Genomic DNA, 12,500 nt, shown 5'->3' with positions numbered 1-12,500 from the left:
ATGTGCAACATATAATTCACTTCCTGCTCTTAACTAGCACTTTTGCTCTGTATAGATAAATACATTGATGTGCTTAAAATGTTGACATTTAAAAGTAACAGGTACCAGTATACATACATACATGCACAGACACACACACATATATATGTGTTTGTGTGTGTGTGAGTGTATCACGTGCATGTATAGTTTTATAGTTTAGATAATAATTTCCATTCCACTCGATTTTAACCCTTAGTTTGATATGAAGATTAGGAGTTTCGAAGATTTAAATCATAGAAGTAAACAAAAGCAGTGACAGAAGTAAACAAAAGTAGTGAAATGATCAAGATAAGTGGAGAGAGAGAGAGAGAGAGAGAGAGAGAGAGAGAGAGAGAGAGAGAGAGAGAGAGGGGCATTAAGTGGCCTATAAAAACTACTATGCTTCAGTTTGGCTTGAGGCTCACTCGACCCAATCCCCCTACCACTACCCCTTCTAGCCCACCCACCTGGCCTCTCTACCCACCATCCCAGATCCCCGCTCTCTCATATCCCATTCATTCTTCATGGCGCAACGGTACTCATCCCCAACAAAAACAAGATCACATCGCAATAAACAAAGAAACAAAAGACAAACACACTAGCGCGTTTCCCCCAAGAGAATCTATTATTTATGAAGGCCCTTTTGGAGTTACGGATAGTTATCTTAAGTGAGATGCCATAATGATGATTGCAGATTGAGGAGAGGCTTGAGGGGAGGGGGTGGAAGAGCTGGGATGGAGGTGGGGGCGGGGGGAAGAGAAGAGATCCTAGCAGGGTTCAATCTATTGTAAGAAAGAGTTTGTATGAGGATAAGTGGGTATTGAGAGGTCCTTAATGGCAAACTTTTGTGTAATTTTACTTTTTGTGATATACGCCTTCTCTCTCTCTCTCTCTCTCTCTCTCTCTCTCTCTCTCTCTCTCTCTCTCTCTCTCTCTCTCTCTCTCAGAAAATTAATGTGGTATATAATGCCCAGATGAAGATTCCTGTGAGGATCTCTACACCATCTTCCCTGGAATGTGTTTGGAATATCTGGAATTACGTGTATGAAAGCTTGACCTAAAGATGAAATGGATGCTTTCTTAGTTATATATATGAATTAGATTTCTTCAGATTTACGGCAAGATTTCCAAAATCTTTATCAACAAGAATTAATGCTCAGTTGCTCAAGTGCTCTAACAACTAGGTCCTTGAAAGTGGGTAGGCAAGTGCATTGTTCTGAAATAATTAGTTTACTTATTTAAATTTTATTTTCTGTCAATAATAAGAAGTATTATTGTTTTGGTATATGTTTCGCACAATTGTTATTCGTAAATCCTACCGGAAAGTTTTCTAATCAGTTTACATTATTTTTGATGATGCAGTAGATCGAGATACAGAAGGTTATTGTAACCTATTATATAAACAAATAAAGCTGGTACAAATTGATAGTTATTCATGACTTTTTTACTCATCGCAAAATACATTGCTGTGTGACTTTTCGTGAATAACGACGTGAAAAAAAAATGGGAGCTAGACGTGTGAATGTGTAAATTCCATTTAGAATGAAGAAAACTGTCTTCTTTCCATCTTTGCGTTGAAGAGCTTATTCACAGAAACTGCGCGGTGGTGTCGCTGCAGTCTATGTTGAGGTTCTCTTTAATATGAGAAAAATAAAAAAGAAAAACATGGGATTATATGTGGATAACACGGAATGATATGAGGAATTATTTTTCCCTTGTGTGTGAGATGCTTTCCTTTTTTCGGCCCCAACACCGCTAAATTCTTTAGTCTGTCTCTGAAAAACACGGGATCGTATGCATCCCGTGTCTTTGTGGTCTAGTGGGTCCTGGTTCGATTCTTAGGTGGGGTGGAAGGCTTAGGCCTCTGTTAACCCAAGGTAATTATGTAGCTGGTAGTCTGCCATACTTTTATTGGCCTCATTCTAAAATAATTACCGAAAAGGTAACCCTTAATTCCACACACTCTTCTTTGAGGGAAATACTGAATAGGTAATATGTATTTATATATGTATATGCAATATGTCGTATAAAAGTTTATTTCAGTCTTACTTATATCAACATTTAGATGTTCAGGTTACTTCAACTTTGTCTCGGAGAGATCTCGTTGATAAAAAAAATTGAATATGGTTTACATGTGGCAGAAATTTTCTGTACCCATTTGTTACAGCTCCTACTCCTCTCCATCCTCCGGCTGTCTTTTCTGTAGGTGCTATATCGGTCATTGTTCCGTCCAGGTATTATTTTACAAAGCGGTCCAGTTGGAATCGTCGCCATATTGGGATCTGCAAAATGTTCTGGGCTGGGTTGGCTTAAGCCAGGGGAGCTTAGGTCAGATTAAGGTCGATCCGCCCCCCGCCAGTCAGATGTAGATTTCCAAAGATACTGTTTTGTAAAAATTTACCTTAAGCTCTTCCGTCCGCCTCAACGAAATACCTGTCAATCCACGGTTTTACAGATTTACTGTTATGAAATCAGTTATCCTCTGTTTACACCGTTCAGTGAATGTTTGTTTTTCCCAATTCCTAGCCATGAAATTCTTATTTTCCTCTATTTTTATGCTTCTCTTAGTCGTTCATCCGCTTGAGGGCCATGTTAGTAGAGTTCTGTGCGATACAGCCCAACCTTTCTGCTTCCTACTTTGTTTTATTTTTATTGGGTTTGAGAAAAAAAGGCCATTACGTTGTCCGTTGATCTTCATAATTGTATTCACTACACCTGGACCACTTCTGCTAGATCCGTGGTTAGCTCCTGGCCTACGGACCACCAGGTCGCCCACCTGTAAATGGGTACTAATGTCCCCTGGGTAAAGGAAAGGGCTTGGGACTAGCAGTCTCACCCATAAAGACTTGCTATGAGACCAGAATTCTGTATCCATCTTGCCACACCTCTTCCAAAAGGGGAGAGGCATATGGGATATATATATATATATATATATATATATATATATATATATATATATATATATATATATATATATGTGTGTGTGTGTGTGTGTGTGTGTGTGTGTGTGTGTGTGTGTGTGTGTGTGTGTGTAGCGAGTCTGTGTGTGCTTGTATGTGTAGCCCCAGTTTGGTATAAGAATTTAACATTTATTTATTTGAAAATGGAATAATGTGCTAAAATTTTCTATCCTTCTGAAGTTTGACGTAAATACCAATTATCCATCTATATGTCTGTCCATGTATCCATCCATCTCATATACATTATAAAATTCTGAAAATCATCCCACAAATCAGTTGAAGAAATGATGCTAAAAGATAATCTGCGGTGGGAGATGTTGAAATTTCGGATGCAACGGGACTCGACGGTAGACTTTAAATCTGTTGGTGCATAGAAATAAACGGATAAACAAAGGAAACAAACACTTACTCTTTTATTTTTGAGGGAATCATGCTGGGATAGAGAACGGGAAAGGGGGAGGGGGGGAAGGGTCTATTGGATTTAAAAAAAAACTTTTAAAGGGGCAGTCGCTTCCAGAGGATAAGGTGCGGCTCTGGAAAGAAATCTCTTCCTTTCCCTTTCCCATGACACACACTTAGAAACACACACGCACACACACACACACACACACACGAACGAACGAACGAGGAACTATCACCAGACCTGGGAATCTCTTCTTTCTGCCCCCAAGGAGTTTGGAGCTCTTTATGCCCCCAATAAGATTTTTCGAAAGGGATCCACTGCTGATAAAAGGATTCCATATTAAAGTAAGAGAAATGGGAGAGATTCATTACGCTACAGCAGTGAGTACTGAAATTATCTAGAAGAAAACCCCCATCTGAATGGGAACTCAGGAGTGTTTCCCATTCATTATTTACCTGTCAACTCTGATGTTTAAGGTGTTTAGTTAAATTTGTTACAATGGACAGTCAAGCTATTTTTTTTATTGATTGATTCTCCTTAGACTTAAATTGTTATCTATAGTTATAGTTTATATTTTAAAAAAATGACGTATTGGTGTAATGTTTATATCAAAGCTTTTTTGCAGTTTTCTTTTGATTGTGTCACTGTTTTTTCGTAACTTTTATTTTGTAATACACGAAAGAACACATATTCTTCCGATATTTTATATATATATATATATATATATATATATATATATATATATATATATATATATATATATATATATATATATATATATATATATATATATATATACAGTGTGTTTATACATACTGTTCACATACATACATATGTATGTGAATAGAATGTATGTATGTATGTATGTATATATATGCATATATATATATGTCTGCATATATATATACTCGTATAATACATATACACATGTGTATGTATAATAAATTCTTTGTCCATTAGGTAGTTACAAGTAAAAAGGCACAAGATGTATTGAGCTGCCGTGTTGTTAGAGTAGACAGAAGATTAGATATGTTCCCGCTCTAGGTAGAGTTATTTATTAAAAATGATTGAGAGATATTGTGCAATGTAACTAAAGCCGGTTTTCTTTCCTTCCCGTGCAGCCAATGTCCTCGGTGACCACCGAAGGGAATATGGCCAGGTTGCCGCAAGGATCGCCGGGTTCTGGTGGAGGCTGCGAAGAGGGACTCAAAAGCCAAAATAAGAAAGACAAGGACAAAGACATTAAGAAAAGTAGTAATAAGAACGAGAACAGCGTGAGAAATAGTAGTAATAACGGCGGTGGGGCGGCAGCCGACGCCACCATGACCACGGGCGGGGGCGGCGACAGCGGCACCGCAACGTTGACGCCTTCGTCAAGAGGCGTGGTGGGCGGCAGCGACCCCGTGATGAGCGCGCCCACCACCAACACCACTACCCACACGACGGCCACCCACACTTCTGCGACCTCCACTGCCACGGCCGGTGCGACCGCCCGAGCCAACAACCAGCAACGCTCCAAAAGGTGTTGCTTTTTCTGGTGCTGTTGTTGTCGATGCTCTTGGTGAGTACCCTCGGCCATGAAGCCCTTCTTTCATTTCTCTTTCTTTTTTTGTGCCCTTCCTTCCTGAAAGTTTCCGTTTTTTGAGAGGTTTACAGCGCCAAATTTTAGATTACTTAATTTTGTCTTTAATTGGTGTGAAGCCTTGAGGATGGGGGCGGGAAGGAGGATGAGGGGGCGAGGGTTGAGAAGGGAAGGGGAGTTTTTTTGCACTTAATTTATTAGAGACTTGACATGCCGTGTTTATTTATTTTTTAGTAATACATACATTTGACAAGTTTGTTCTTTGTTCCTCATTTCTGTTGCTTTTTTTATGTAAACCGTTACTAGGGGTTTAGACTAAATAAACATTAATCTTAGAAATCAATATGATACAGGTCATATGTCAATAACTGATGACACCTAGGACTTCTTGGCTGTTTGGATATTAATTTAATTTCATCCTTAAATACTTTTCCATAATACTTGGGGACTTCCAAGGGAATGATAACTGTGATATCGCTAGACCTAATTTAAACAGTATTCCTCCTACATCCTTAAGACGCTTTGTACACCAAGCAAAAAACAAACTTGGCAAATAATACTGTGAATTATCTAATAAACCATAAATTAAAGCAGAAAGCCTGGAGATATGTCGGATTTAGTGTCTTAAATGAGTAATATACTCAGATGATATATATATCATAGTTACTTTAGTTTCTGCTTAGAATACTGACAGAGGGATGTTTTATGCGCGTTCGGGGTGTTTTGGAGAAATCTAACTTATTTTCGCGGATAGTAAAATGTAACATTTTAACCTCATGAATAAAAGATTGAATGAATCATACGGCAACAAGGGTTTCTCTCTCTCTCTCTCTCTCTCTCTCTCTCTCTCTCTCTCTCTCTCTCTCTCTCTCTCTCTCTCACTCTCTCCACGCACGTCAATTGTTTTCGAACTTGATGAGTCTGTCTGTGGTAATCTCAAATCTCATGATATAAATACGCTCACATTTGACAAAGTGTACGGGTGTTCTCATGGATAAGCATACTACTAGCCATCATGATATAAGGCATAACCAGACTTACTGTGATTCTCATATTTGTTATTGTAACTTCTGTATAGTTATTAAGAAATGTCAATATTATTTATGCTCTTCAAATCTACACGAATATTTCTGTTTCTTTCTGGTTCACCCAATTCAGACTGTCAGCGCTTCTTTCAGAGTCTTTCCAGAGCTTCTGGAATACCATTGTTATTTCCGTACAGTCTTCCCTGGCTTCATTTGCCATTTGAATAACAGGACTGCCGCAGTGGCATTACGTGACTCATAATTGCCAAGTACCTTTCGCTTTTAATTTCCTCGTTCATTTCCTTTCCTTATTTAACGATGACAGTTCTTTTATGCTATTTCTGTATTTTTGTCTTTTGTGTTGATGGCATGTATTATCACTTTCATATTTTTAGTTCGCGTTATTTTCTCTGTTATGTTGTATGTGATTGAACTTCTTATTAGGACGATCCTTTTTTGTGTGTAATTTCTTCCATATTCATTTCATTTTTTTTCTCTAATATATAGTAATATTTAGATTCAGTTCGACTTAAGTAAGGTTTCGTATTGTGGCGTCGTTACATTTTCGCATTTATTACTTTAGGATTCGATAGTTAGGAAAATATTGATATATATTTATAAATATATAAAAATATATATTTCTAAATATAAATATATTTATGAATATATATATCGTGTCAAAAGTTTCATATTTTCCCCTTCCTGTCTGTTGTCTTCTATCCTGTAGATATGATGCTAAATATCTATGTTTTTAACGTTTTACTCATATTTCCTATAATTTATTATGCCCTTCTTCCATTATTACATTTTTTCATTTATCTGTCGTCTGATCTCACATAATTATATTTTCTTGAAATATTTTTTCTTCTTTGGGAATCTTCAAAAGTCTTCGGTCATATGCTCTTAAAATTATTTTTTCCAGTTTGGTCGATTTGAAACAAACTTGCACAGTCATGTTAGAAATGATTGAATGTATCGTTATTATTTTGCGTTTTATGATAAGTTTCCATTTAAGAGACCTTGAACTTTAGTGAAATATCGTTTTTTGTCATTCCCAGATTACCCTGTAAACATCGACTTTTCAAATCTTGTTAAGACTTTCTGTTATACGATTTATTTTTTCAGAATGTAATTCATATTTTACAAAATTACTATTGTTGTTTTTCATCGGCATTTGCGTTTTATTTTAACGTTAAGGCTTTCTGTTATACGATTTTTTTTTTCAGAATGTAATTCACATTTTATAAAATTGATATTGTTATTTCATTGGCATTTGCGTTTTATTATAATGTTAATGCTTTAAGATGCTATTACCACCGTAACATCTTGATTTATCCCTTATATTATTTTTTCTTTTTTACTATGGAGAAATTGATTATGTATATTGGTATTTTCTTCCTTATTCTTTTTCGTTTTTTTTTTTAACTTTATGCCGGTTAAGAATTAAATGCTTTGCACCTAATGTGCTTATAAATGGATTGTGCAATTTAATAGATTTTCTGTTTTTTTTTTTTTGACGCTGTTGCTTATTTCTGCCAAAGTTCTGTCTCCAGTTACTAGTATTTAGGATATTTCAAGGTTGTATATTGTATGCTTTATTACGCCAGTTGTATCTCATCCCACATTAATTTTTTCTCTGTCCAATTTCCATAATGTATATGTTATATTCCTATCGTTTAACATTTTTATTTATTTAGAACCAGTGCTGTTTTGAAATAGCTTTCCTCTTCAGTATGTATTCTACCGCTCTTTCACAGTACAATAAAGTTTTATTTATAAACACCATTAATATGTTTGGTATTTGTAATCGTGTAATCGCCGGATTCCTGTATTTCGCCATGTCTCCCCCGCCCTCCTTTTAATATGTTGGACGTTTATTTATAAATATGTGCAAGTGTATGTTTATTGCTAATTAAGCAGCGGCGTTTCATAATATGTTACGAGTAATGAATACCAGCATGAGAAATTTCATATTTAGGATGCGTCTCATAACCATCTTTCTGCTGAAGGTAATCTTTATCCGGCACTGATGACATCCGTTTTCTGTGCGAGATACTTACGCGTGTAAAGTAAATACACATTTAACGCAGTATGTATTGTTGTGTTACATATGTCTAAGTATATATAGATTTTACATAGCATTCACTCCCACACTTACACTCACACACACACACACATACACTATTTGCATGTGTGTGTGGTTGTGAGTGAGTGTTGAGGTGAGTGATGTGTGATATACATGTATTTTTAGACATAAGTAACAGATTAATATGTATATATATAAATATATATGTATATATATATACAGTATATATATACATACACATATATGCAATATTCACGTTATTGTATATAGTGTAAATGCATACATATGAACAGAAAATGGACAGATTTTCCTCAATAGAAAGAGAGTTTGTGACGAACGAAATTTCTCATACCGACATTCATTACTCCGAGCATATTATGGATGTTATGAAACGTTGTTGCTTAATTAGTATTACACACTCATTTAAACACCCTTACACATGCATAAGTATATGTATATATACGTACACATATGTGTATATATTTATATATGTGTGTGAGTATATGTGTGTATATATATATATATATATATATATATATATAATACAGCAAAGGGCATCAGAAGGAGATGTCTTTCAGCATTTCATCTATTTATTTCGGCATGATGAAGGAAGGAAGAAGGTCTCCTTCCGATGTCCTTTGCTGTATATTCTGCCAATGGCCGGTGTTATGGAATATATATATATATATATATATATATATATATATATATATATATATATATATATATATATATATATATATATATATATATATATATATATATATATATATATATATATATATATATATATATATACATATATATATATATATATATATATATATATATATATATATATATATATATATACAATATATATATATATATAATATACTATATATATATATATATATATATATATATATATATGCAATATATACAGGTAGTTATATTCAAAAGCTAAATAACAACTTTGCTTAAAGTATTACTGCTGGCCTACACAGATGTGGAAATATGGCACACCTGTTCCCTTAATCAGCCCCCTTGAAGTATTCTCGGAATTGCTTTATAAAGACAGGTCACTCCACACCTGTGGCTTTTTTTTCTGTCGTGCCATTTGGTCACCGTGAGATAAATAATTATGAATTCGCCATTAGTTGAAAGAAGTTTCGTCGAGACAAGTTGACAACAAATCCTTAATGAAGAGGGATTAATTACCTTCAGGTTTATGATTTTTTGTTCTTTTTTGTTAAAATTTGTTATGTAATTCTTTGGCTAGCTTTATGATTGGATTTCATAGTTGGATACAGGTGTTAACCGATTCTTATCGGTTTTCTTTATTAAAAAGAATTTTATCTTTAGTTTTTCATATTTCATATTAATAGAAAATATTGTTTTGTAGATGCTCATTACATTTGTATTATGATTTTTCTTTTGTTTAGCTAATCCTCATATATTGTGGTAAATCGTTCATGTTGAATGGACAGTAATTATTTTTATAGAAGCGGGACATTAAATTTAACCTTTGTGTGCATGGCTTTGAAATGAAGAATTTTCTTCTGAGAACTGAAGTGGTCATATGTAAAACGAATATTTGTCATTTGTTTATACATTTTATGCATACTCACCTTAATGTTTAATGTTATATATATATATATATATATATATATATATATATATATATATATATATATATATATATATTATATGTATTATACTATATATATATATATATATATATATATATATATATATATATATATATATATATATAATGATGTACTTCACTGTGAAAACGAGGAGAAAACCAGAGGAAAAAAGTAAATATCAGGTCATAGTTTCACCCTCCAGCAGGCCTCTTCCTGAAGAGGCCTGCTAGAGGGTGAAAATGTTCGGAGAAAATGAGCCCTGATATTTCCTTTTTTCCTCTGTTTTCCTTTTCAATAAAACACAGTAGAGTACCTCAACATAGTTTATCCTCGTGATTGAGAGGGCTAGAGTATATATACACATGCATATATATGTATGTATATATGTATGTGTTTGTATATGTATATATATATATATATATATATATATATATATATATATATATATATATATATATATATATATATATATATATATATACATACAGACTCACAAAAAAAATCTTAGTTTCAAAACCAAGTAAACAGAACTTATAAAGATCAGCTTAACAAAATGATCATTATAATAATACTGAAGATGTACACAACAATATTCTACATTAATATAAAATATCAAAAGCTAGGAACGAAATTCTGTTTAATCAAGAAAACTGACTATACATATGTATATATAAACATGTATACGTATATATATTTATATGTATAATTATATATATATATATATATATATATATATATATATATATATATATATATATATATATATATATATATATATTTTTATATTTTTTTATATATATATATATATTTTTTTTTTTTTTTTTTTACCTAACTTCCCCATATTCCAGCAGTGAGTTTGTTATTAACATTTCATTCGACTTACCCCCCTTCGCCGTGAATGTGATAGAAATAATGAACAAATGAGAACGTGTTTCGCAAAAATAAATTTCTGATCGTGTGGGTGAATTGCTAACGCCCTGGCCTCGATCAGAAATTTATTTCTGCGAAAAACGTTCTCATTTGTTCATTATTTCTATCACATTCACGGCGAAGGGGTAAGTCGAATGAAATGTTAATAATATACTCACTGCTGGGTCGGGAATTTAGGTGAAAAAAAAATATATATATATATATATATATATATATATATATATATATATATATATATATATATATATATATAAATAATACAGACTTATACATATTTATATATACATATATATAGTCAGTTTTCTTTATTAAACAGAATTTCGTTCCTAGCTTTTGATATTTTATATTAATGTAGAATATTGTCGTGTACATCTTCAGTATTATTATAATGATCATTTTGTTAAGCTGATCTTTATAAGGTCTATTTACTTGGTTTTGAAACTAAGATTTTTTCTTGTGCGTCAGAAAATAATTTATGTATATATATATATGTGTGTGTGTATTATATATATATATATATATATATATATATATATATATATATATATATATATATATATATATATATATATATATATATATATATATATGGTCATTGTAGCAATGTGTTCGCTGTACCTCGCCGTTCGAAGAGTGAATTACGTTGATTACGTTCAGTATTTGGAATGATAACTTCACAGAAAAGCTGGATATCAACATATAATCCATGACCTTCGACTGTTCGGTTTCTAGACCAATGTCAGTTTTGCGATATCAGAGAAACATATGTGAACTACTAATACTTATGCATTTGATTCAGACATTTGAATAGTTACCATAGCCTGTATGTCGTCCCTGGTTCATTCGATAATCGTGAGCAATGTTTTGTGTGTTTGGTACGTCTTGTACTTTCACCATAGGAATCCATTCTTGACGAAAGTGACGGCAATGAGGACGTTCTGGAGTCAAAAAGGCTAATTTTCACGGTGTTTCCCATTTTCCTAAAGTACAGTATGTGTACGTGCACATTAAAATGTCGTGGGTGTGTTTGCATGCGCAGTCAAATGTTTGTCGGCCTATACCTCCGCGCCAGTATTAGTCGGCTATTGAAAAACACGCGCGCGTTTTTAAGCAAACAAGCGTGGAATTGCAGCCGGCGTTCATTCTTTTCTAAGCGGTGCTGCAGTCACGCTGTGTAGGAAGCGTTCTGAAGAGAAATCATTCTCTTTTCAATCGCGGTCGTACCGACCTGAAGTTCGTTTGCTAAGGCAAACACCGCTGCCGGGTCATTCATCGCTTCTTGCATGTGTTTGTGCACTTGTGCCATTGTTCAGGCCTGAGTAGCTGGGAAGTGTGTTAACTGGGGGTAGTTTGGGGGGGAGGGTTGTTGGAAGCGGGGGATCCAAAATGGATATTTGTGTATCATTTGTGGTTGCATGTTGAAGGAGGAGGATGTGTATTTGTGCTTGTATTGCATTCTTATGTACAACATGTATACATGTATATACTATATATATGTACGCATACATACATATATGTATGTGTGTTTATGTATATATGTAGTTCCTCTTTGGGCGAGTCGGTAGAGTTGTGGGCTAGCACTCGCTAGGCCCGAGTTCGAGTCTCCGGCCGGCTAATGAAGAATTAGAGGAATTTATTTCTGGTGATAGAAATTCATTCCTCGCTATGATGTGGTTCGGATTCCACAATAAGCTGTAGGTCCCGTTGCTAAGCAACCAATTGGTTCTTAGCCACGTAAAATAAGACTAATCCTTTGGGCCAGCCCTAGGAGAGCTGTTAATCAGCTCAGTGGTCTGGTTAAACTAAGGTATACTTTAACTTTATGTATATATGTATGTATTATATATGCGTGTATGTGTGCGAGT

General features: G+C 34.0%; 1 protein-coding gene across 1 annotated transcript in view; it reads left to right on the top strand.

Annotated features, from left to right (window-relative positions):
• LOC136826628 (regulator of G-protein signaling 20-like) overlaps window positions 1-12,500 on the top strand; it is a 314,791-nt gene that overhangs the window by 141,392 nt on the left and 160,899 nt on the right. The window contains exon 2 of the mRNA XM_067083939.1: window positions 4,503-4,942. Coding sequence (XP_066940040.1) covers window positions 4,506-4,942 — 437 coding nt within the window. The 5' untranslated portion in view covers window positions 4,503-4,505. The remainder of the gene's footprint in view (window positions 1-4,502; window positions 4,943-12,500) is intronic.

Source organism: Macrobrachium rosenbergii, chromosome 41 (assembly GCF_040412425.1).
Source record: "Macrobrachium rosenbergii isolate ZJJX-2024 chromosome 41, ASM4041242v1, whole genome shotgun sequence".
In the NCBI taxonomy this organism is placed as follows: Eukaryota; Metazoa; Arthropoda; class Malacostraca; order Decapoda; family Palaemonidae; genus Macrobrachium; species Macrobrachium rosenbergii.
This window is presented reverse-complemented; position numbering and strand designations above follow the sequence as displayed.